At 41.5% G+C, this 25,896-nt stretch overlaps 2 protein-coding genes and 1 non-coding gene across 3 annotated transcripts in view; 2 read left to right on the top strand and 1 right to left on the bottom strand.

The window, feature by feature from the left end:
- Positions 1–5,186, bottom strand: part of Slirp (SRA stem-loop interacting RNA binding protein) — a 6,957-nt gene extending 1,771 nt beyond the window's left edge. Inside the window, exons 1-2 of the mRNA XM_028771918.1 lie at positions 5,063–5,186; positions 828–886 (exon numbers count right to left, since the gene is read on the bottom strand). Of these exons, the coding sequence (XP_028627751.1) occupies positions 828–886; positions 5,063–5,159 (156 nt within the window). The 5' untranslated portion in view covers positions 5,160–5,186. The remainder of the gene's footprint in view (positions 1–827; positions 887–5,062) is intronic.
- Positions 5,187–5,263: 77 nt separating this feature from the next.
- On the top strand, positions 5,264–22,566 carry Alkbh1 (alkB homolog 1, histone H2A dioxygenase). Its single transcript, XM_028771917.1, has 6 exons — positions 5,264–5,446; positions 9,007–9,115; positions 12,192–12,354; positions 15,970–16,060; positions 18,513–18,706; positions 21,307–22,566. Exons 1-6 carry the CDS (start codon positions 5,264–5,266, stop codon positions 21,734–21,736), a joined length of 1,170 nt encoding a protein of 389 aa, XP_028627750.1. The 3' UTR covers positions 21,737–22,566.
- On the top strand, positions 13,161–13,295 carry LOC114624835. Its single transcript, XR_003711976.1, has one exon. It is a non-coding gene; the product is annotated as a small nucleolar RNA SNORA58 (small nucleolar RNA).
- Positions 22,567–25,896: the final 3,330 nt, after the last annotated feature.

Consider the following 25,896-nt stretch of genomic DNA (forward strand, 5'->3'; position numbering starts at 1 on the left):
ATTCCTTAGTACTGTCTGGGTCTCATGATGCCATGTGGTACTATACAGGCTGCTCTGGGATAAAGGCAATGATGGTCTAACCCAGCTGTGAACTCTGAACTATAATAGCAACCCAAATTACAATACCAATGGGATACATGAGATGGGTTGTAAAGAGGAATGGGAAGGGAGAAAGGATGTAATACTATAACTTTTTGTTTGGTTGTTATTTTCCTTTTTTTTTCTTTCTTTTTGTTTTATTTTCCTTTTTTTTATTGGATATTTTATGTATTTTTATTTCAGATGACTTCCCTTTCCCCTCCCTAGAAACCCCTTATCCCACCCCCCCTCCTTTTTGCTTTTATACCATTTTAATTACATGCAAGTATTAAGGTCAGTTCTTAGCTGAGGAACTTGCAATACAATAGATGCAAATGGTCAAGGAACAAGCAAGACAATAAACAAAATTCCGGTTGTTATTTTTAAGACAGGGTTTCTCTGTGTAGCCTGGGCTGTCCTGGAACTCACTCTGTAGACCAGGCTGGCCTCAAACTCAGAAATCCACCTACCTCTGCCTCCCAAGTGATGGGATTAAAGGTGATTGCCCCTGCCTCCACTGCCACCACCACCAGATAGAACAAATTTTAATTAAAATAAATATCTGTGATTATTATATGCTTTAATCAATATCACACAATCAAAAATTCAAAGGTATTTTTTTTTCCTCCTGGCACTCTCAGTCTGAGATCAAACACAGATGCTCATACCTACTAGACAAGCATTCTACCACAGGGATATGTCCCCACCGCACCCCCACTAGGTTTTTTTGTTATTGTTTTAATACTCACAAAAGGTAAACTGCACCTTCTTACATGGCCAAACTGAGCAAAATGTTCTCTTAGCTCACCTGTAAGAAGGGAGAGTGCGCATATTAAAGTAAGTTCATGTATCCTGCATTCTGTAGTAAATATTGTAAATAAACTGTAAAAGATTCCAGAATTCCTGATCTTCTCATGAACAAGAACTACTTTGCACTTCCTGAGTCTGAGAACTTCAAAGCCAGCTACACAGGTGAATGATGCTGTAAAGCACCAGATGTGAAGGTGGGATGGGAACATGGACAGATAATGTGCTGAACTGGCTATAGTCTCCATACTCAACTGATCATCTCACTACACCAGGAACTGTGGACTGCACTGGGTGTATGAGTACAATCCCTGTAAGCAGAAGGCACAAATTGTGACAGCCCAGTGTCCTGCCAGATACATTAGAGATTTCCAAACAAGATCTCAACTTACTGGTCTTGGATGAGTTTTACCACTGCTGCCAGTTTTATTCCTATTGCTGGCCTACTTACTGTTAAGTACAGCAAACTCAATTCTCTGTCCTATCCTGTGGATTTGTGTGTGTGTGTGTGTGGGTGCTCTTCCATATGTCCGGACTCTTATCTCCTCTGACCTAAATTGTTTTTTTCCAGACTAAGCTAATACATCAACTATTATCTTACTGAGTTCATACTAGTTAGAATACAATACTCTTCCTGTGAGACCTCAAAAGGTTTCCAGTACCTGATCTTATTAAAGATAAAGCTACATGGTCCCTTTCTCTCTACAGTGGTTCTGCTTTGCAGGTTAACATTTTAATATTACTTATGTCCCTGTTACGGTTTGAATGTATTTGAATTCTTGGTCTACAGTTGGTGGAACTGTTTGGGAAAGATTAGAAGGTTTGGCCATGCAGGAGGAGGTATGTCACTGGGGATTGGCACTAAAGTTTCAAAAGCCCACATAATTCCCAGTTGTTCACTCTCCCTCTTGATGGTTGTCTCAGGATATCCGTTCTTGGCTAGTATTCCAGTGTGATGCCTGCCTGCCTGCCTGCCTGCCTGCCGTCATGCTCCCCACCATGATGCCCCCAATAAACTCCTCCTTTAAGTTGCCTTAGTTACAGCATCTCATCACAGCAACAGAAAGTAAAACAGTTCCAAGTTAATCTAAGCATCACTGGTCCAACTGTCTGTACTTCTTGTTTATGAGTCTCCATCCCACCACTACACTACAGGCTAAAGAAGGAACTCCATGCTAATAGAATGTTGTACAATAAAGCTTTTCAATCATGGGTGAATAAATGATTAAACACCAAATAATCCTTCAAGAATCAGAGGCTAAATTTCTGAAAGCCCCTAAAGATTAGCAAGATCAGGGCCTCAGAGAACATAGTAACTGGAGATTAGACAAAACAGCAACAAACATATATGTTAAAACCAGACAGTAGGGCTAGAGAGATGGCTCAGTGGTTAAGAGCACTGACTGCTCTTCCAGAGGTCCTAAGTTCAATTCCCAGCAACCACATGGTGGCTCACAACCATCTGTAATGGGATCCGATGCCCTCTTCTGGTGTGTCTGAAGACAGCTTATATATATATATGTGTGTGTGTGTGTGTGTGTGTGTGTGTGTGTGTGTGTGTATACATACATATATATGTATGTATATGTATATATATATACTATTCACATAGTGTATGTATATACATATATACACACATATGTATAAAATAAATAAGTAAACATTTTTTTAACTTTTTAAAACTTTTTTAAAAAAATGGTAGTGTAAATTTAAAAAACATTTAAAAAAAGCCTCAAAAAAAAGCCTCAAAAAAAAAAAAAAAGACAGACAGTAAACATTCTAGAAAACATTTCCAATCTTATAGTTTGGATCATTCATATTCCTCATTGGCCCCTATGCTAAAGGTTTGGTTAGCAGCCTATGGTGCTATTGGAGGTGGGAACCTTTTAGGATATAGGGCCCAGTTACTGGAAGGATGTTATAGCAGTGGGAGGAGCCTGCCCATGAAGAACACTGGGGCCCCTCACTCCTACTCATTCTCTCTTAAAGTACACAGCCTTCCTCCACCTTCTGCCACCATTATGATATACTATGCCAAGACAAATCCAAACAAGCCTGGGTAAAACTGGACGGAAAGACAGACTAAAAATGTTTCTTCCTTTAAACTGTTTATGTCAGATAGTCTGTCAGGGCAACAGAAAACCAGCACACTAAAGAAATCTCTTCTAGAAGGTAAGCTTCTTACCAAATCACTTCAGGACAGTGTGCTGTAGATACTAAAAGCAAAGCCTAGATACCATGTAAGTGTTTGCTAAATGAAAGGATCAACTGGAAAAAAAAGCCAAACTGTTTCAAAGTTGCAATCTTAAGGAGTTTGAAAGGTTTCAAATCAACTCTGGTTGAATGGAAACTTGAACCTACTAGGTGGTGGTGAAAGTCCTCAGGCTCTCTGCAAAGCTTAACAGAATGTAAGGGAGAACACTATCGTTGATTTGGCATTCAATAAGAAGGGACACAGATCCCATTTCCAATCATATAACCACATCTGAGCCACAACAACTAAGAAACCACTAGATTCTATACTTTTAAAGGGGCTCATCTACACATTAATAACTACTAACCATGCTCTTGGATTTTAAGTTTTGATGAGCAAATTTAAAACTCTGAATTTAACACGGCATAGTGACTCACCTACTATGAGATCTTGCTTAAAATAAACAAGTAAAGGTTGGAGAGACGGTTCAGCGATTAAGAGTACATACTGCTCTTACAGAGGACCCATTCTCAGTTCTAAGGATGCACAACGGGAGAGCTCAAACTGCCTGTAATTCCAGTTTCTGTGGATGCAATGTCCTCTTCTGTACTACATGGGACACCTTCATTCACCTGCACATACCCACACTGACAAATATACATATATATATATGAATACTTTGAATTGCAGTTGACAAAAGCAAAAATGGTAAGTCATTTTAGGACTAACCAATTCTCTATCACCAGACTAGTCTTTTCTGTGCATCAATTTTAACAACCATGCAAGCAGAACCACTATCACTTGTTAAGTACTTACATTCTAGCATAAATCTACCAAGTTTACCTATAAAGTCATTTATTCCTCTCCCCAATTCTATGGGAGAAGTATTACTGACTTCACTTTTTAGAAAATTTTTTTTTAAAGATTTATTTATTTTATTTATGAGTACACTGTAGCTGTCTTCAGACACACCAGAAGAGGGCATTGAATCTTATTACGGATGGTTGTGAGCCACCATGTGGTTGCTGGGATTTGAACTCAGGACCTCTGGAAGTGCAGTCAGTGCTCTTAACCGATGAGCCATCTCTCCAGCCCACTTTTTAGAAAATTTAATAGGTTCTCCTATGAGACCCTTTCCGATATTGACCTCAGTTATTCGGATTATAGAACTATTAAAATTACTAGTTTGGAATTCTAACCCAGGCATTCTGAGCTTGAGAATCCACTTTTCCATCACAAGCTACAACCTCTGTCCAAATGCTGTCCAGAGACCCCGCAAGCAGCTCAAATTCACATACTGCAACTTTTACTCTTCATCTTCTCTCGGTTTGTTCTTCCTAAATTCTAAAACCGCAGGTCATCTATGCTAGGAATCTGGAATATACACCTTTCTCCTCAAACCAGTAAGAATGCTGTCGATTTTACATCAAAAACTAAGTGATTCCGACCCCTCCCCTTTATCAGTTCCTTGGTCCAAATTTCATCTTTGAACCAAAAGAAATCTTTTCTCTCATCTCCACCCCTATGTTCTTGCCACTTTAAAACCAAGCTCCCCTGAGGTCAAAATAGCTCCTTCTGACTCGTGAATGTCCAAGTAAGTAAATAACAAATCTTTCCACCAAATCATTCCGAATCGCTGAGTACTGTCGATTCTCAACCTAAAAGCTCGGGGGAGTGGGATCATGCTTAAGCAGTTAACCGGAAGCAAAATTTTTTGCGCAAGAGTTTACTCAAGAGCAAACGGCATGTGTTCTTTTCAAAAGAGTATCAGCTTGGGTCCCTGCGCAAGGATGACAGGCAAATTCATGAAAGCGCTCCTTAAAATAAAAATAAAAAAATAAAAAAGCAAACCGCCTGACCTAACCCATCGACCAAGTTGACTTAGGTTCTCTACAGAGAAGTTATGTTTTGTGAGTTTATACATAGGTTTTACGCGTTACGTAAAGCATAAAGATTGCGCCCTTCCTCATCTCCATCACTCACTCGATCCCGCGGTCCAAGGAATTTTTCTGACAAACGCAATACGCCGACCAGTACTGGAACGCAATGCGGTTAGCCCCTTTACAGCGGAGGCTGCCATGATAAGACTGAACGTATCACAACCTGGGATCGTGACCCAGGAAGAACTTGCCGGATCCGGAATTTGGAGTTCTGCTTCCGGGCCAAACTGTTCGCAGCAACGAGATGGGGAAGATGGCGGCTGCGGTGGCTTCATTAGCCACGCTGGCGACAGAACCCAGAGAGGATGCTTTCCGGAAGCTTTTCCGTTTCTACCGGCAGAGCCGGCCGGGGACAGCGGACCTGGGAGCGGTCATCGACTTCTCAGAGGCGCATGTGGCTCGGAGCCCAAAGTCCGGCGTGCCCAAGGTACGAAGGGAGGAGTAGTGTGCGCTGCTCGGCACGCTTAGCGACCTGCTGGGCCCCCCGAGACGTGTCCGCCTCCGGACCGATTTTGGAGGGAAGCCCCTGGTGGGCCTGTTCCAAGAGTTGTACTGCCGAGCGATGAGCGACCGGCTGGCTCGGCTCTGGGCCTCAGCTTGCTTCCTGCCGCCATCTTACCCCCAACCCACGCGACCTTGCTCCAAAAAGGAAAAAAAAAAAATCTGGAAATTGCGCGTACTTTTTTTAACTGTCCGCTTAATACTAATGCGTTATTTTGTATAACGCCTAGAAGAACATCTTCGTGAACGTTAGGGTGGCCCCATAGCTTCGAATAAAACCAGCCATTTAATAAGTCTCAGACTGTTAGTTAATCCGTTGGGCCTCAAACTCGACCCTGTCTTCTCTGAGACTTAGAAAAGAGGTAAAAGTAAAGGTAAAATTAGCAGGTTTTTTTTCCCCAAGAATCTAGGAGCCTGGAGAGATGGCTCCGTAGTTAAGAGCACTTACTTAACTGGTGTTCCAGAGACTTTGGGTTCGATTCCTAGCATCCACGTGGCAGCTTACTGCCGTCTCCTTCTCCTGAGCTCCACAGGCAAAACAGTCATACACATATAAGTAAATAAATTTCTAAGCTAAATCTAAACCTATATACCCGTACTTATTTCTGCGTAAAGAGAACATAATGAGAAGGAAGAGGGCAGAGGGTAAATCGTGGCTGTAGTGGTGTGTGTTTATTTTCCATGGTCACATTTAAGTTTTTATTTACTTACAGTTTGTTTTTTTTTTCCTGAGACAGGATTTCTCTGTGTAGCCCTGGCTGTCCTGGAACTCACTCTGTAGACCAGACTGGCCTCGAACTCAGAAATCCGCCTGCCTCTGCCTCCCAAGTGCTGGGATTAAAGGCGTGCACCAATACTGCCCAGCTTGCTTTTGTTTCTTTTCCTTCAGTTTTTCAAGACAGGGTTTCTGTGTATCCCTGACTGTTCTGGAGGAACTCACTCTGTAGACCAGGCTAGCCTGAAACTCACAGAGATCCTCCTTGCCTCTGCCTCCTGAATGCTGGAATAAAGGTGTGTGCCACCACCGCCTGGCCCTTGTCATATTTTTTAAAACTTCATCTTGTTGAGATAGAGTCTCATTTGGGAGACTAGGCTGGCAGCTAACTGAACCACCGTGCCAGGATGTTTTTGTAGTCACTTAAGAGGGAAAATGTGTAACCTCTTATTTGGCTTTGGTATTTACTGTGCAGGGATGTTCACATCAGAAATTGTTAAGTAGCACAGAAGTAAGTAAAATTGGAGTCCAGAACTCCACCTTTCAGAAATTTTGTTAACAGATATGGTTTTAGAGTCATCTGAATTACATGTGGAAAGTGTGTGCCCTGAGATTAGCATTGGGAGCCAGGCGGTGGTGGCGCACACCTTTAATCCCGGCACTTGGGAGGCAGAGGCAGGCGGATTTCTGAGTTCAAGGACAGCCTGGTCTACAGAGTGAGTTCCAGGACAGCCCGGACTATAAAGAGAAACCTTGTCTTGAAAAACCAAAAAAAAAAAAAGAGAGAGAGAGAGAGAGAGATTAGCATTGGACTGTGAAGAGCCCTTGGGATTCGGCTCCCTTTATCTCCATTCTGCCACCATGCACATGCTCACACCTCCCAGAAGCCTCTCTTTTGTTGCACAGTGCTCAAAATACAGTACATGTTGATTAAATGAAAGTTTGGCTTGTCAATTTCACCATCTCCGCAGGTTAAAGGTAGCATTTTAGAGAAGCTGTTGTCTCAACACCAGGTTAGAGCAGTGGAGTTAAAAATGGCTGCCAGTCTGGCAAGAGAAAAATCAGAAAGAGGACATTTTTTTTTTTCTCTCTAAAAGCTCAATGACTTGGTTCCTTTAGCATATAGAGTAAGTTTGTAAATCTTAAGGTTTGAGGATGTTTCTGAATTAGAGTGCAGTATCAAGTGTGGCCTATTTAAGAACTCAAGACCAAATATTTTGCCAGTGGGTAAGTAGCTAGAAAACTTCAGCTGATCAAGACTGTCAGAAAGTTTCAGATAGCCATTTTATTATAAAGACCGATGGACCTGGCCTGTAGCTCTGTGGTGGAGTGTTTGCCTAGCGTGTTTAGGGCACTGAAATTGATTTCCCGGTGACAAAGGGAAAGGATTTTTTATCTTGTTATTGTTTGATTGCTGTTTATACACCAGTCATTTGTATTTTGTCAGGAAATTTCCATCCTTGGAGATTGAAACAGAAGCTCATTTCTCAAGCCAGGCATGTGACACACACCTTTAAATCCAGGACTTGAAGACAGACAAAGGCAGGTGGAACTCTGAGTTCCTGAACACCCAGGACTATATAGTAAGAGATTCATCTCCAAAAACCATCAGCAACAACAAAAAAAGAAGCTCATTTATCTTTAGAAACAGAGGCATTTTAAAGCCAGCCACTTCTAATATTCATGGAAAAGTGAACTGGTTTCTTCTTTTTGTTTGTTTAGGTTTGGGGTGGTGGTTGTTTGGTTTGGGGTGTTTTGGTTTGGTTGGGGGTTTTTTTTGTTTTGGTTTGTTTTTTTTTGTTGTTTGTTTCTTGATTTTTTTTTTTTGTTTTGGTTTGATTTTTTGAGATACAGTCTTTTTGTATCCCTAGCTGTTGTCCTGGAACTGATTTGTAGACCCTGCTCGCCTCAAAATCACAACTTCCCAGGTACTGGGGTTAAAGGTGTGTGTGTCAAGACACCTGGCTACCTGCTGGATCTCATCCAATGTAATGACTCATCTATAAGATGCCCTTATGTGCAAAGAAAACTTCATGAGCTCCTAATAATTTACTTTTTTAATAATAAAAGCAAAGTTCTAACAGTATTTCATCAAAGGGTAGCAGTGTCAGCAATGGAACCCTGGTGTTTTATGGAAATAATTTTGTGGCTAGCATACTCTATTTTTTCAGCCTACTCCTACTTGATATTTTTTTATTGCTGACTACAATAAAGTGCTTTAGAAGCCATGTTTTGCACTAACCAGACCAAATAGCATTGTGACCTGAGAGAGATTACACTTGCAAATGCTTTTTGTGAATCCTCTTAAATTAACAAAAGTGTGTTTTTGTAGGAAAAGGTTATCTTGAAAATCAAAATTAGGGGCTGGAGAGATGGCTCAGCAGTAAGAGCACTCACCACTCTTCTAAAGGACCTGAGTTCAGTTCCCAGTCCCTACATAGCAGCTCATAACCCAATGCCAGAGAATGAATGCAATTCCTTCTCACCTCCACAGGCACCAGGCATGTACATGGTACACAACATGCAGGCAAATGACTCATACACATAAAATAAATCTGTCTTAAAAATAAAGCCAAAACCAGCCTAGCTTAATTGTCCTATTACCACTTAGTTTAATTTATCAGAAAATAATATGTTAGACTACAGATGCAGAAATGGGCCATAGGTCAAGTTGATGGGGGAGCTAGTATTAAATGTCCTTTGAGCTCTCGGGTTCTCAGGGTTGACCTCTAAGATAACTTGCCCTCTGACTTAGGTCTGTCTCCTTCCAGGTGGTCAGATTCCCTCTGAATGTGTCCTCAGTGACTGAGCATGATACCTGTAGGGTAGGACTTCAGCCTGTGAGCAAGTGGCAGGCCTATGGACTCGAAGGCTATCCCGGTAAGTGTGCCTGAGGGAAAGTGAAAGTATTCAGTCATTCTGATTTCGTAGGAAGAGCTATGAATAGATAAAGAGCATACCTAAAACACATTAATGCCCCACCCTGGAACCTGTTCTATTTATGCCTTCTCTGAAGAGTCTGTTTAATGTTACCAAAGACTAAGGAAACTCAGAAGTGTCATAGCAAATTAAATGAAAAAAAGTAAAGACAGACTCTAAACTCTGCCTTAACTGTGCACCTCAAGTCTGCCAGAATTTTAAGGGATAGAATAATAGACTGAATAATTTAGAATTGTTTTTGTTTTTGTGAAAGGTACATTTGTTTCTTATTGTATGAGTGGTTTGTTTGGTTTGGTTTGGTGTTTTTTTTTTTGTTGGGGGGGGGGGGTGGTTTTTCGAGACAGGATTTCTCTGTGTAGTCCTGGCTGTCCCGGAACTCACTCTGTAGACCAGGCTGGCCTCGACCTCAGAAATCCGCCTGCCTCTGCCTCCCAAGTGCTGGGATCAAAGGTGTGCGCCACCACTGCCCGGCTGTATGAGTGTTTTACTTGCATGTATTTCTGGTACTTTGAGAGTCAGAAGAGCTTATCACATCCCCTGACTGAAGAGTTAGATAGTTATGAGCTGCCATGTTGGTGTTTGGAACAAAAACTGTCCTCTGGAAGGGCGGTGAGTGCTCTTAACTTCTGGGCCATATGTCTGGTCTAAGTTGAGAACATTTTTCATTTTATATGGGATGGAGAAGGGATACATGCACATGTGTGCCTTTGCCCTTAAATGAGAGAAGAATATATCAGATCACTGGAGCTGGAGTTACCAACAAATGAGCCACCTGACATGGGTACTGGGAATCAAACCCTACAGTTCTGCAAGAACAGTATATGCTCTTCACTGCTAAGCCAGTTCTCCAACCCCAAGATGTATTTATTTTCTGCATATGACTTTTTATCTACTTGTATGTATGTTCACAAAATTGCAGGCCTATCTCTCCAATCCCTGTGGACTGCTCTTAAACTTCTTCTAACTCTTATTTTCAAAGCTGCAATTGTCTGTTGGTCTGGGCCTTCTTGCCATATAGATTGGAGGACACAGTTATCAGGCCCACTTTGGTTCTGTCTCATCTGAGTGATGTCGGTTTTGCAGGAATTCATACTTGAGCTGTATCGCTTGGGCTGGTACTTCACTATGTCTGGCTCTCACAGCCTTTGTAAGCTGCATTTAGTACAAGTATAATATGCAAAGGGGGAGACTCCTTTCAGGGTGATCAGAGGATTTTCTTCTGGATCCTACTAATTCTGAAGGAACTTGTGTGTACCTGTCTTTACTGGAGTAAGCAGGAGGAAAGTGGGTCCGAAGAAGGAAAGGCTTGGATGGGGAATGTGAAAGTAGGTTATACACAAAGGATGAGACTCAGTGGAGTGGTGGCTAAGACAGAGGTTCTGGATCCCACTTATCTGGCCTCATACCTAGCTCTTCTGTGTGCTAACTGATACAGGGCAAATCTCTTCATTCCCCTTGTCTTTAATTTCTTCAATCATAAAATGTATATAAAAACAGAGCTTGCCATAGGATTAGAATGAAGTTTGGGGACTAGAGAGATAGCTCAGTAGTTAAGAGTGCATATTATTCCTCAGAGACCCTAAGTTCAGCTCACAGCTTAAAACTAGCTGTGACTCCACTGCTGGAAACATGCATACATGTGTGGTTAAAATAAAGATAGTAAAATATTATGGTGGTTTAGTTTGAATATACGTGTAAAGTACGTCAATCAGTACATGAAGTGTACTAAGTTGTCAATAAATGTCGATCATAAGCTGTAGGTGTTCAGGTAACAAAATGTAGGTAAGAAAAACGAATCTGTGAGGGAAGGATTGGATGGGGGGCAGCATTTGGGATGTAATTAAATGGATTTTAAAAAATGAAAAGCTGTTTTGGAGCAAGTGTGTTAGTGCTTGCCTGTAATCCCAAAACTAACTCAAAATGTTGAAGCCGTGGGGATCACTGCAACAAGACCAACTTCAAAGGGGCAGAGTGAGGGATGGGACATACCAGTTCACCTACAATCACTAGATCATATCTCTAAAAACAAAAACAACTGATTTGGAATTGTAGGAGTCAGAACCCCTAAACAATGCAAGTTAAAGAAAAGCAGATTTTTAATAAGAAGCTTAGAGTTATAGCTCAGTAACATGCACAGGATCTTGGTTCAGTTACCCTTACAAAAAAGAAAAGCCAGGCGGAGTGATGCATAGATTTCAACCCACCACTTGGGAGGCAGAGACACACAGACCTGTGACTTTGAGACCAGCCTGATGAAGCATACCAAATTTCAGGATATCCAGAGCAACGTAGTGAGAATCTATCTCTTTTTTTTTTTTTTTTAAACACCCACAAGAAAAAGAAATGGACTTAATCCGAACTTGACTGCCTAGAGAGGCATTAAATTCAAGTCACTTTGAAAGTGTGCCCTGGATCAGACATATTTTAATCTAATGTTTGGAAATGTTAGAATAGTATTTTCTTATGTGTGAATGTCTGGTTTTGCCTGCACTTATTCTGTGCATGATATGTATACAGTGTTGGTCAAAGCGGGAAGATGGTGTCAAGATGTTCTGAAATTAAGAGTTACAGGTATTTGTATGTTCAAGAAAGGTGGATTTGACACTGAGAAACAAAATAGACTAATAACTCGTGTTCCATTTACTGGATGATGTATGGTTAGTTAAATCCAGTATTGGAGGTAGCCTTCCATGTCTGTACTAAGTGAAACATAGACGTGGAGGAGTCTTGTGATTTATGGGTACTGGGTGAAAATCTAAGGGTGAACTTAGATTTTTAGTTGTAAAGTTATTGAGGATAGCACCATTGACAACTAACCTTGTTTCTTCTTTATTCCTCTTGAGGATGTCCCCCAAAGTCAGATATTTACAAAGTGTCTCATGTTCATCAGAAGTTGTTTTTTCATTAACTTGAAATAGCAAGGATATGGAAGTAAATGACACAGTAGTGGGCATAAGAATGAAAAAAGAAACCAGAACAACTTCAGCACTCACACCCCATCTTTTGTCTTTTATAGGATTTATTTTTATTCCAAATCCCTTCCTTCCGGGATGCCAGTGGCACTGGGTGAAACAGTGCCTCAAGTTGTACTCCCAGAAACCTAATGTGTGTAACCTGGACAAGCACGTGACTAAAGAAGAGACCCAAGGGCTGTGGGAGCAGAGCAAAGAGTTCCTAAGGTATGTGATTGTGTTGAGTTTTGTTTGGTTCCCCCACCCCTCATTTCTACACAGCACTGTTCTTTTCCCCCAAGAACATTTGGTCAGATGCTTTGACAGTTATATTAAACTGAGATTCAGTTTGAAGATTTTTATCATAGTGTAGGAACTGAGTTCATCCACATTCACGATCACATGATTTTTTTATTCTACTTCATACATTTTTATAAAGTGTGTTCCTTTAAATACTCATAGAAAGAACCGTTGCTGATAGCACTTGTATTTTACATGTTGTTGCTCCTGCTAGCTCTTTTGTGATGATGAGTCAGTTGTTGCGCATGGAAGAACTGGTGTTTGGATCTTGGTGTTTCAGCATTCATTCCACAAATACTCATTGGAAAAATCAGTTGGGTACCAGGCATTGGAGACACAAGACTTAATTAATAGGATATGAACACTCTTCTTATTGAATGGCCTTTCAAAGGAATTATCTATGAAAGTAATTACAATGGAGCTGAAAAAATGTTGTAATGGCAGTTAGGAACTTAGGGAACACAGGAAATAATTCTTCCAAACAGGGTGAAGGTATCCAAAAGAAATTACATTTTAATACAGTTTTTTATAAGTGTATCTATTTTTTTTTCTCTTTCGCTGACCATTTCAACTATTCTTCAAAAATGACTAGGGATTTGCCATTCAGGACAGTAGACAATCTGGTTAGGGGTATTAATCAACCTGAGCAGAGGTGTGGTATTTGAGATAGTATGTTCTGTAAGGTATGTACTTCAGAGTGTTCGAGATTCAAAAGAAGATGGGAAACATCTGCTAGGCATATCCGTAGACCTTGCTTGACTCTGCCTGTGGGCAAGCAAGGGGGACAGCGTATGCAAGAGTAATTGGAGTTCATGCAAGTTCTAACCAGCTTAATCAGTAGCTGGGTGAATTGCAGTACTCCAACATTCTGCTTCTATCCTCTTACAGTTTTCATGCTGCAGAGTGGTGGTGTTTAACCTGTGTGTTTATCTCAGTTCTAAAAAAGGAATACAAAAAAGACCAGTTCTTGCCTTCTGTGATTTTTGTAAAAATGTGAAGAAATAAAGACATTTAAATAGATTCATTGGCAGAATCCACTGTAGAGTTTATATATTATCATGAGAATGGTCACTCGTGTGGCAAGGTTAGAATAATTTACAGGAAATGCTTCCTGGAAGTCACAGGTACAGTAGAAAAAAAAAAGCATAGCTCAAAATGAAAACATTCTGAAGTTTTTTTTTTTTTTTTTCTGGAACATTCATGTTCTACATCTTTACTTCCTTTTCAAATAGCCGTAGAACTCTGGCTTTTTCGGGGGTACAATATATAGCTAGAGTCTTATTCAAAGCACAATTGGGATTCAGTAATATAGCTGTATTTGTCTAGGCCCTGTGTTCGGTCGTCATCCAGGCAGTGGTGGCGCATGCCTTTAATCCCAGCACCTGGGAGGCAGAGGCAGGCGGATTTCTGAGCTCGAGGCCAGCCTGGTCTACAGAGTGAGTTCCAGGACAGCCAGGGCTACACAGAGAAACCCTGTCTCGAAAAACCAATCAAAAAAAAAACAAAAACAAAAAAGCAAACAAAGTCATCTAGGCATTAGAGTCCGATTAAACTATCATTCCTCGCTGTCCTTATCCCTACCTCAAGTCACTATCATTCCTGTGTGTTCTACAGAATGCCATTGAGGCCTCACAGCCATCTGCTTTTGCCCCCCTTCAAACTGCTTTCTACACAGAATGAAGAAGCCGTGTCATTTTTATCAAGGCTTCTCATCTATAGTTTGGTTCTGGTGAAGCTGCCCAAAGTTAGCACAGGCTCTTTACTTCAGACATCAGATTTGAGGACTTTCTAGGCTACTTGTACTTGTGACCACTGATGATAGCTTTGGGGGCATTTCATGACCCCTTCATGTTTAGTAATTCACTAGAAAAAGGCCCTAACTCAGGAAAACACTGTGTGGGTGCCCTTCAATATCAAGTCAGGACATAGTACCCTACGTGTTGGTTGATAAACCAGCAGTGAGTTCCAAATTCTAGTGGCCATGATTTTTTTAGCACTTAGTTGAATAGTCAGTACTGATTAAACCATTAGTCATTTCAGCTTGGGAGGTGACTCCAAGAGGAAAGTTTTTCCTTATTAGAACGTGGACCTCGGTTCAGTTCCTCAGAACCCGTGTGATTTATTTTGTTTTAGTTGGGGGGTGGGGGGGAGACAGGCATAGCCTTGCTGTGATAAAGACTGGGAAGATAACTTAGTTGGTAAAATGTTTGTCACACAAGCTTAAGGATCTGAATTCAACCTATCCACATTAAAACAACAAAAAACTGCATGGTGGCACTTACTTGTAATCTCTGAAAATAGAGAAAGACAGATCCCTGGGGCTTACTTGCTGATCTAATCAGGATACCCCTGTTAGGTAAACGCAAGATAGACAAACACCTTGAAAATGACACCCAAGTTGACCTCTGGCCTCTAAGGTCATGCTTATCCACACACACATACTTACACGTGGATATATGCAAGTCGTTAGCCACGTGCTTATGGCCACACCTATTCTGATATCCAACTACCACTTAACATTAAACCTCACCCCTCTAATCACACTGTTGGCTTTTGTGGAATTACCAGCCAACATCGTGAATCTTCACTCCTTAGCACAAACCCAGGTGTGATGCAAGGGCCCACCATGAGTAACAGTGGGACTGCTATCAGGAAATCCTGGGATTTTAGAGTGGGTGAGCTCAATGACAGAGTACTTGGCTAACATGCATGATGAGGCTTATGGTTTGGTTCTTTGAGATGAAGTTTCTCTGTGTAACCCTGGCTATCCTGAAACTTACTCTGTAAACCAAACTGGCCTCGAACTCAGATCTGTCTGCCCCTGCCCCCTTAGTGCTGGGATTAAAAGTGTGTGCCACCACCACTGCCACACAGCTATTTTTTGTAGACAAAAAAAAAAAGAAAAAGAAAAAAATACAATGCTTGCTTATGTAACCCAGACTGCCCACTGCAGAGCGGACAGCTATCCAGTTCATTTCCATACAGCTAGTTAGGGTTCTCTTGAAAGCAATGTTATAACGTGGTTGCCAAGAAAAATGCCTACACTTACATAAAGCACTTAGCCATGACAGAAACAGCAAGCTGCTGTGGGAACACATTGACCGGGGGAGAGGGCGGCAGGTCCACCCATGCATCCTGCTAACGCCTGGAGGAAGCATTGAGGCCAGAGAGCAGAGCTGTCGGTAATTGGATAAAGATTTGAAGTTAGGTTAGATCTAGTACTTCTGTTAAGCTAGGAACAGTGATGTACACTGTAAATACCAAAACTCAAGGGACAAAGGCGGGCAGGTTGTTTGAATTTGAAGCCATCTTTGTCTACCTAATGAACCTAATGAGTGCTAGTCTAGCCAGGACTACATAGTATATATAGACTCTGACTCAAAAATAAATAAAAATCTCAATTCCAGTGTTCATTCTCTTACTGTAAGCCTTCTTATCCAGCCTTAGCAAACAGCTTAGGCTATAAATGCACAGACTTGAGTTCATAGAGAGGACTTGCTACCATTTAAGATGATTACGTTCTCTTGGTTACAATCTTTGCAGGTCTAAAGGAGTGAATAAGCGGAGACCCCGAAGTTTACTAGAGAGACTGCGCTGGGTCACCCTGGGCTACCATTATAACTGGGACAGTAAGGTATTTGCTTTATTCCTTGGTTATACATTTATAGGTTCTTGGGCCTACGTGGTTGGATTTGTTCCTGAACAAACATGAAATACCATGGCCATAGCAAAGACTGTCAAGAGGATGAATTAACCATTTAAAGGAGGGACTATGATTGTTGCCTCCTTTACTTCTCCCTTGGAAAATGATAGCGGAAGCACAGATCTCTAACCTCAGGAGGCTGAGACAGGAGGTGCACTAGTTCAAGTCCAATGTGGTCTATGTAATAACAAGATCCTTCTCAAAAAATTAGGAGATAGAGAGATGGCTCAATGGTTAAGAACATCTGTTGTTCTTACAGAGGACCTAGCTTCAATTTCCAGCACTCATGTGGTAGCTCATATCCACCAAGGAGTCTGATGCTCTCTTCTGGGCAGTAAGTACACACATATGATGCACAGAAACCCTGTTCAAAAAACAAAAAAAAAAAAAAAGATTTTTCAAAAAAAACAGTAGGCAATAAAAAGAACAGTGTGTAGACAGTGGATGTGGCTGAAGGATGGGAGGGTGGGGCAAGATTTGACAGCAGCCTTGATTAATTGTCTAAAGGACTGAAGCTCAAAATAATATAGGACTCTTAATGTCTCTAACAACAACCTTCAATTTTAAGAACGGCACACACCTTTAATCCCAACACTCAGGAGGCAGGAGCAGGCAGATCTGAGTTCGAGGCCAGCCTGGTCTACAGAATGTGTTCCAGATCAGCCAGGGCTGTTACACAGAGAAACCCTGTCTCATAAAAAAAAAAAAAAAAAAGGAAGAAGAGAGACAGAAGTTCCAGCTGAAGAGGAAAAGACATCCAAAGAAAAGCATTTTTTTCAATTGATTCCACTCTTGATAATTTTGTGACTTGCTCTAACTAGACTGCACCAGAATACTAGTGGAGTTGTAAGACAAACTGTGTTTTCTGTTATAAGATTTTAGTTTAATTTAGCACAGGAAGAAATGAGAGTGAAGGAGCATCCAACCTATAGATTCGCACAGTCCAGAAAGTTTCAACTCTTAGTGACAGATTTGTCATTCTTGAGGACTATATTCAGTGGCTGAGGGGTGAGGATTAAGAGAAACAGAAGCAGGTTAAGGAGATAAATGACTGAAAAAAGATTTCCAATTTAAGATCCTACCTAGGCCATGATTTAAGTCAGACTTAATCCAGATGTTTTGAGCATATCATTTTAGCAGATTGCCCAAGTAAATGGGCATCAAGCCAGGTTACAAGCTGGCTATAGTGTTTTAATAAATGTTAAAGTGTTTAATAGACACTGGGCAGTGGTGGTGCATGCCTTTAGTCCTGGCACTTGGGAGGCAGGAGGCAGAGGCAGGAGGATTTCTGAGTTCTAGGACAGCCGGGGCTACACAGAGAAACCCTGTCTCAAAAAAAAAAAAAATGTTTAATAGTATTTAATAATAATCTTGGGAGAAGGGCCTCACAGAACCCCACCTCTCCCTGTGAAACTATATGCTTGCTGGGGAAGGAAGAGATTTTCTTCAGTAGTAGCCACTGGTAAAGTACCCGTGTTGCTATACGTAATGCTGCTGAAACCTCACTGGATCACCAAAAAAGTAAGAGTAGTGGGAAGAAGAGAGTAGAAGAGGGAAGGGGCAAGGAAGTCAAACAAGGGGGTTTAAGGCGTGGCTGTGCCTAAAAAAAAAAAAAACACTGTGTGTGTGTGTATTTCTGGAAGTGTCACAATAAACCACATTATAATTAATATGTTAGCACAAATGTTCACATATACAAAAATTTGAGATGATAGTACAGGATGCTACGCCCAATTATTTCTGACATCTTTCACCAGTAAAGTGTCTTTGTCTTTGTCTCAGTGATCCACAGTAATAGTGAAGGGGATAGTTCTTTCAGATTTCCTCAGTGTCTCATTCATAGTGCAGTTTTACATTAATCATCTTGTTCCTTAGGCTCTCTTGGTATTAATCATCTTGTTCCTTAGGCTCTCTTGGTCCTGACAGTCCTGAGTTACCTTTAACTTAAGGGAACTATCCTACTTAGGATTCTGATATGCTAGGGTGGTAGAGAAGTTACTTCTGTATATACGCCAAAAAGCATCAATTTGTGAGACTTACCACTGCCTTGCATGGTGGGTGCTCAGTATAGTGAATGGTTTATAAGATGTCTGTGTTGCCTCACGGCTCGGGAGATACCCAGCCAAGCATCAGGGCACACACTTGTTTCCCAGCACCTAAGGCAAAGTCAGAAGGATCACTACAAGTTGAAGACTGGCCTAGTGTGTATAGCAGGTTCCAGCTAGCCAGGGCTGCTTTGCAAGAACTTATCTCAAGAAAGAATGGGATGGGGAGATTGGTAGGCACCTGTGTGAATGGTAGTTAGGCAAAGGATTTTATTCGGCGATTTCCTATGTTTTGAGATCTTTGTTTATTTTTCCTATTTTCTCTACTTTTACCAAAGAAATACTCAGCAGATCATTATACACCTTTCCCTTCTGACCTGGCTTTCCTCTCAGAGCAAGTCGCCACTGCCTGTGGATTTCAGGATTTCCGAGCAGAAGCCGGCATCCTGAATTACTACCGCCTAGACTCCACACTGGGAATACATGTGGACAGATCTGAACTAGATCATTCCAAACCCTTGCTGTCCTTCAGGTAACTTAATTTCGGGAATTTCAGATTGTTTGTTTGTTTGTTTGTTTGTTTGTTTGTTTTTTGCTAAGGCATTTTAAAGCTGAAATTAGTAAAGATTTAAGTTTTTTTTAAGGTTTTATTTATCTATTTATTTATTTATTTTTCATTACATGTAAGTACACTGTAGCTGTCTTCAAACACCCCATAAGAGAGCATCAGATATCATTGTGGATGGTTGTGAGCCACCATGTGGTTGCTGGGATTTGAACTCATGACCTCTAGAAGAGCAGTCAGTGCTCTTAACCACTGAGCCATCTCACCAGCCCCAAGATTTAAGTTTTATAATGAAAGATGCTGTCATTACTATATATAGTAACCAAGCTAGAACCAGTTTTTTTGTTGTTGTTTATTTGTTTGTTTGTTTTTCAAGACAGGGTTTCTCTGTATAGCCCGGGCTGTCCTGGAACTCACTCTGTAGACCAGGCTGGCCTCAAACTCAGAAATCCGCCTACCTCTGCCTCCCAAGTGCTGGGATTAAAGGTGTGCACCACCACTGCCCGGCTAGAACCAGTTTTTGTTATTGTTTTGATTTTTTGTGGGTGTTTGTTTGTTTGTTTGTTTGTTTTTGAAGAGCAGAGCAAAATACAGAGTAAAACATGACGCCTGTTTGAAATTTTAGAAGAAAGAATACATCAACAAAACTTAACTATGTTGAGATTCAGTGTTTGCTTTGCATATCTGCTCCATCACATTTTATTTTACAGTCTGTCTGCTGTCATGCTAATGTTATGGGCAGCAGATCATAGGTTGGTCACTCAGAACACGAGCCAGAATGGTTTCAAAGTGATAACTTGTGGGTTGAGGAGATAGCTCAGTTAGTTAAGTAACATGCTGAACTAGCATGAGGACCTGAGTTTAGAACCCAAGTAAAAATCCAGGCATATGAAACAGCCCAAGCTTGTAATCCTGGGGGGGTGGGCGGGGAGGGGTGAGGCCTGTGAGGTGGCTCATCAGATAAAGGCTGCAAGTTCAGTCTTGGGACCCTGTTTGAGGATATTTGATCACACTATGAACACCAAAATTATGTTATTTACTGAAAAAAAAAAAAACTGTTTCTAGTTGTGTTGTGGCACACCTTTAATTCCAAACAATCAAGGTAAAGTAGTTTGTAGAAGGAACACCCATGTTTGAAAGTGATATCTAATTGAGTGGCAGACAAAGTGTGTAATCAGAGAAAGATTTGACAGAATAGGCTATGTCCAACTCTCACAAGACAGGAGGAGACAGATTGACCCAGAGAGTTTTACAGAGACAGATTGAAGAACGAATGAAAAGAAGCCAGGTGATTAGAACTGATGGCTAGAGTTAGTCTGAAACCAATTCAGTAAGAAACAGGGAGAAGCTGGATTGAATCAGTCAGCCTGGAGAGGAGTTTTGAGCTAAGACTGCTAAGTTAAACTATCAAGCCAGTGGAGAGATGGCTCAATGGTTAAGAGCACTGACTGCACTTCCAGAGGTCCTGAGTTCAAATCCCAGCAACCACATGGTGGCTCACAACCATCTGTAATGAGATCTGATGCCCTCTTCTGGTGTGTCTGAAGACAGCTACCGTGTATTCATATATAATAAATCTTAAAAAAAAAAACCCATCAAGCCAGAGTTCAGAAAGTCAGCTCGTTCAGCATCAAGTCTCAGAGCCTAGATTAAAGTGTATAGAAGCTAGAGGCTTCCAAGGCTAGACCTAGGTTAGCAGATGAAGGCAGTAAGCCAGGAGAGGACAATTATTTCAGGCAAATAAAAGTTACTTTTACAGGATCCCTGTGGAGAAAAGAGTGAAGCAACTCCTCCAGGAGTTATCCTGACCTTTCAGATGCATTGCAGCCTGAGCACAGCCGCACAAAAATGAGGAGATGATACGGTGAAGCACTTCCCTAACAAGCCTGAACTTGATGCCCAAACTCCACAGTAGACGGAGAGAACTCCTAAGTGTTCTTGACTACCATGTGTGCTCCATAGCACATTCACGCACATGGTTAGATGCACAGACAGAAATAATGAGGTATAAATTTTAAAATGCAGAGCTAGGGAGATGGTTTGGTGTTGAAACCACTTGCTGCTCTTCTAGATAACAAAAGTTGATTGTCAGCATTCACGTGGTAGCTCACAGCCACCTGATAACTAAAGTTGATTGTCAGCATTCACGTGGTAGCTCACAGCCACCTGAAACTCCAGCCCCAGGCAATCCCTGCGGACACTGGGCACATGTATACAAACACACATGTAGGCAATACCCATACAGGTTTTGAAAAATAAAAGATGGAAGGCATCAGCATTAGCTTTTTGGCCTCCACAGAGGTGCACACAGATCAAAAGTACATAAGAATCATGAGGTGCTTTAGCAGGAGAAGTCGCCTGCCACCGCTCACATCCCCAGTTAACCACTGAAAGCTGTGTAGCAGAAATACCCAGCTCCTGTGAGTAGCCCTCTAGCTTCCGCACTGTGGCAAATTAAGAAATGTAAGAACTTGGAACCAGTGTCCATCTGCAATGAAAAAAGAATAGTTAGTAGTAACTTTCACAAATGTAACTAACAGAAACTTTTTTTTTTTTTTTTTTTGTAGTTTTGGACAGTCTGCCATCTTTCTTCTGGGTGGCCTCAAGAGAGATGAAGCCCCCACGGCCATGTTTATGCACAGTGGTGACATCATGGTAATGTCAGGTTTCAGCCGTCTGTTAAATCATGCAGTCCCTCGAGTCCTTCCACATCCTGATGGGGAGTGCCTTCCTCACTGCCTAGAGACACCTCTCCCAGCTGTCCTCCCGAGCAATTCACTGGTGGAGCCCTGTTCTGTGGAGGATTGGCAGGTGTGTGCCACCTACTTGAAAACTGCTCGAGTTAATATGACTGTTCGTCAAGTCCTGGCCAAAGGCCAGGACTTTCCTTCAGAACCCATGGAGGAGACAAGAAGAGACATTGCTGCAGATGGTTTGTGCCATCTGCATGACCAGAATAGCCCAGTAAAACGGAAAAGGTTAGATCTCTACAGCTAAAACCTAGGGGCTAGATTCTCTTACTCAGCAAGGCTTTTGTTGCCACACAAGGGCAGGAAGAAGTCATCTATCATGCTGCTGCCTTGGGCCCATCTTAGAGCGTATACTGAGGAGAGTATCCTACCCGTCCAGTTCTGAGCTCTTAGGAGGAGGAGTGTGTGGTTGTCATACCGTATTGGTATAATGATCCACACAGACGTAAGCATCAGGAGGGCGGAAGAAGTGAGTTCATATGTCTGTGCTGAGTCAACCCCTCAAAGGAAGTAGTGTTTTTCTCCCAGCACTATGTGATCTCCCAGCCACCAAAGTACCTAACTCCTCCTAGTCATCAAATTCTTCGGCTCTTTGCTGTGCTCACAGAGGAATCTTAAGCAGATGAAGACAATGGAATTCAAGTGTTCCTTAGGAGCCACAGTTGCCACTTAATTGCTAGAGCACATGCCTGCCATGCACTAGGCCCTGGGTTCAGTATCCAGTACCACATAAGTCAGGTGTAGTGTAAGCCTGTTTCCTATGTACTCCAAGAGTAGAGGGTCAGATGTTCAAGGTCATCCTGCATCTCTAGACTACCTGGTAGGTTTTTAATTTGTTTTAAATGACTAAAAGTCTCTAGAGTGTTTTGTTAGTTCTTTCTCCATGAATAAACTTACTCTTTTCAATTAAAGATCTGTATCTTTGAGGGTTGGTGTATCAGGGATTCACTTTTCCTCATGTGTTATTGTTCACGCTATTGAAGTCTCCAGCTGTTTTTCCCCTAAGTATTATGCTGTGCAGGAAGAATGTTCCTTGACCGTCTGGTCACTGATGTCAAAAATCCGATGTCATCTCCATGAAGGAATTTTGGTGCTTCTTTCTAGAAACTGGGTGTGCCTGTTAATTTTGGAGACAGGGACTAGCTGGAAACCACTGTCCTGTCCGCTGCCTGCAGTGTGATTTGTTCAGTTTCCAACTTACTCTGCCCTGTTCCCCTACCCCCTTTATTTATCTGCACCTGATCATTGGATTTGTGTGATAACAGCAGTTGTGTTATTTTTAATAAGGAAAAAATTAATACAAATTTGTTATATAAAGCCAGTCGGTGCTGGCGCACATCTTTAATCCCAGCACTTGGGAGGCAGAGGCAGGCAGATTTCTGAGTTTGAGGCCAGCCTGGTCTACAGAGTGAGTTCCAGGACAGCCAGGGCTATACAGAGAAACCCTGTCTCAAAAAACAAAAACAAAAAAAAAATTGTTATATAAGCTAGATTAAAATTAATGCATGATTGGAAACTTATGTAACTCACCTTTGGGAAATTTTCCTTAACGTTTCTCTGATTGTTCATTAAATTTGATCCACGTGAAACTAACAAGCTGGGTTTGGGTTTTGGTTTGGTAAACTCAACAGAAAGTTTATCAATGCCATTAAAACAGATTCTTTAGCCTTGCAGTTCTGATACACACCTTAATCCTAGCACTCAGGATGCAGAAGCAGGTGAATCTCTGAATTCAAAGCCAGCTTGGTCTACAGGGTGAGTTCTAGGACTGCCAAGGCTCTGTAGAGTATCAGATAAAGGGCTGTGTTTAGGAACAAGCTGGAATAGGCTAGCTAAGAGCATCCCATGAGCGGGTTCCTGTAGGGAGCATGCTCAAGTAAGATTAGCGATCAGTAAACCTCAGCTCAGTTCCAGTTTCTTTGCTGTTTGAAAGCCATTTCTAAGTGGCTGTGGGGAGGGTTCATAAGAATATGCTGTGAATAAAGTTCCAACTCCAGAATTAATTTCTTGAATGAGGGGCAGCTGGAGAGATGACCCAGAAGAACCCAGGTTCAGTTCCCAGCACCCACATAACGTGATAACTCACGTATCTCTAACTCCAGTTCAAGGGATCCAACACTGTCTCTGTCCTCTGGGCCCCAAGCACACATGTGGCACATACATGAAGAGGCAAAATACTCAAACATAAGTTTGTTTAGTGGGGTTTGTGTGTATTTTAAAGATTTTAGAAACATAGCTTTGAGTTAAGAGTTCAGGGTTAGGGGCTGGAGAGATGGCTCAGTGGTTAAGAGCACTGACGGTTCTTCCAGGGGTCCTGAGTTCAATTCTCAACAACCACATTGTGGCTCACAACCATCTGTAATGGGATCTGATGCCCTCTTCTGGTGTGTCTGAAGACAGCAACAGTGTACTCACATATGTTAAATCTTAAAAAAAAAAAAAAAATAGAGTGCAGGGTTAGTCTTACAGAACCTAGAAGATCTGATCAGCACCTTGACAGAACAAGTTTAGCCTCCTAAGAAACTGCATCTGAAAGAAGGACCTGGAAAACAAGCCTGTAACCTAGGAAAGAACATTGAGAAGTACTGTTTTTCCAAGAATGAAATTAAAATGCAGCACAGATGGTCCAGTTGATATGCTGACAGTGCAGAGATGCAGGGAGGCTTCACCATGCCCCTCTGCTCTGCTGTAAGGATGTAAAGTGCTGGCCCTTGGGTGTTTGCATGGTGGAACATGTCCTTTTTTCATCTCAGAAACTGTTCGAGAAATCATGTGGCCATTTTAAATCTTTTCAGGAGTGTTCTTGGGCCCAGTAAATTTCACTACTGAGATTTGAGTCTACCAGAGTCATCCAGGGAGGTTTTGTTCAAGAATGTTTATCAGAATGAAGATCTGAAGCAAATCCCATGTCCAGCATCAGGAAGTGGCTGCTCAAATTCTGATTTCTCTGCAAATGGTTCTGGAGCTCTTCGACTAGGCAAAGCAGTTCCCTTCCTGAAACTAGAGTCCTGCTGACATCACACCCATATATAGAAAACTAGTCACCTTTTCAAGGACAGCAGGAACTATATAGAAAGCCTGGTCATTAACTATACAGAGCAACATTTTGTACAGAATGTTAAATATTCAATTTTTATTTAAATTTTGTATGTTTGATGTTTTGCCTATTCCTGATGGTTCTGTTTACATATTTCATTTCTAAAAGAAGCTGTTCATCAACATGTGAATGTTTTTTATGCTTCCCTGTACTTCTGATTTATGTTGATAATCTTTTTAAATACTTTCTTATTTAAAAAAATAATTTGTTTAAAGGTGGTAATTTTATTTATTTCGTGTGTGGGTATTTTGCCTTCTTATATGCCTGAATAGCACTTGGTTGTCTGGTGCCTGTGAAAACCAGAAGAGAGAGTGTTGGGTTCCCAAGAATTGGAATTAGAGATGTTTGTGAGATAGCATGTGAGTGCTGGGAATGATTTTGGTCCTCTGGTAGACCAGTAAACTGTGCTTTTAACTGATGGGCCATCCCTCCAACCTGAAAAGCATAGTTCTTAAACCTGGCAAACCTACCTCAATGGGAACTTTAGAATGCAAATCTAGGAACAATATCCTTGTCTAGCAAAAAGGAATTGTTTAATGAAATTATGTTTTAAAGTGTATCATACCAGGTGTAGTTGTGTGCCTTTTTATTTTGTTTTGTTTTGTTTTGTTTTTTGTTTTTGTTTTGGGTTTTTGTTTGTTTGTTTGTTTGTTTTGGTTTTTCGTGACAGGGTTTCTCTGTATAGCCCTGGCTGTCCTGGAACTCACTCTGTAGACCAGCCTGGCCTCGAACTCAGAAATCTGCCTGTCTCTGCCTCCCAAGTGCTGGGATTAAAGGCGTGCACCACCACCGCCCGGCATTGTTGTGTGCCTTTTTAAATGCCAGCATTTGAGAGGCATGGGCAGGGATTTTATAGTAAATTCCTGGTCTTTCAGAGCAACGTAGTAAGACCCTCCCTGTCTTGAAATATAAACTCAAAAAGTGCCAATATCTTTTGTAGGAGGGTATTTAGCTTGGAAGGAATTCCTAATATGTTAAACTGAAACAGCTCCCAGTCTTGTGTAACTCCAGATCCAGAGTATCCAGCACCCTAACCCCTGAGAGCACTAGGGGCATGCATGTGGTGCATAGGTAGAGTGCAATTAAAGCGCCTGTGCACACGGAAAATAACGTATTTAGCTGGGTAATGGCTGCTCATGCCTGTAATCCCAGCACTCAGAAGACAGGCAATGGAGTTTGAAGGAACCTGGTCTACAGAGTTCCAAGACAGCCAGTGCTACACAGGAAAACATACTCCAAAGTTACTCTGAAGTAAAAGTGGGTATATTCATAGAAAAGGTATATATATATTCTCTCTCTCTCTCCCTCTC

Source organism: Grammomys surdaster, unplaced genomic scaffold, assembly GCF_004785775.1.
Source record: "Grammomys surdaster isolate TR1022 unplaced genomic scaffold, NIH_TR_1.0 210, whole genome shotgun sequence".
NCBI lineage: Eukaryota > Metazoa > Chordata > Mammalia > Rodentia > Muridae > Grammomys > Grammomys surdaster.

Bases quoted from the DNA above. Each gene is read 5' to 3' on its own strand.
- Alkbh1 (XM_028771917.1), top strand. From the start codon at position 5,264: ATGGGGAAGATGGCGGCTGCGGTGGCTTCATTAGCCACGCTGGCGACA. The intron at 5,447-9,006 runs GTACGAAGGGAG...GTCTCCTTCCAG, and splicing joins CAAAGTCCGGCGTGCCCAAG to GTGGTCAGATTCCCTCTGAA. The intron at 12,355-15,969 runs GTATGTGATTGT...CAATCTTTGCAG, and splicing joins CAGAGCAAAGAGTTCCTAAG to GTCTAAAGGAGTGAATAAGC.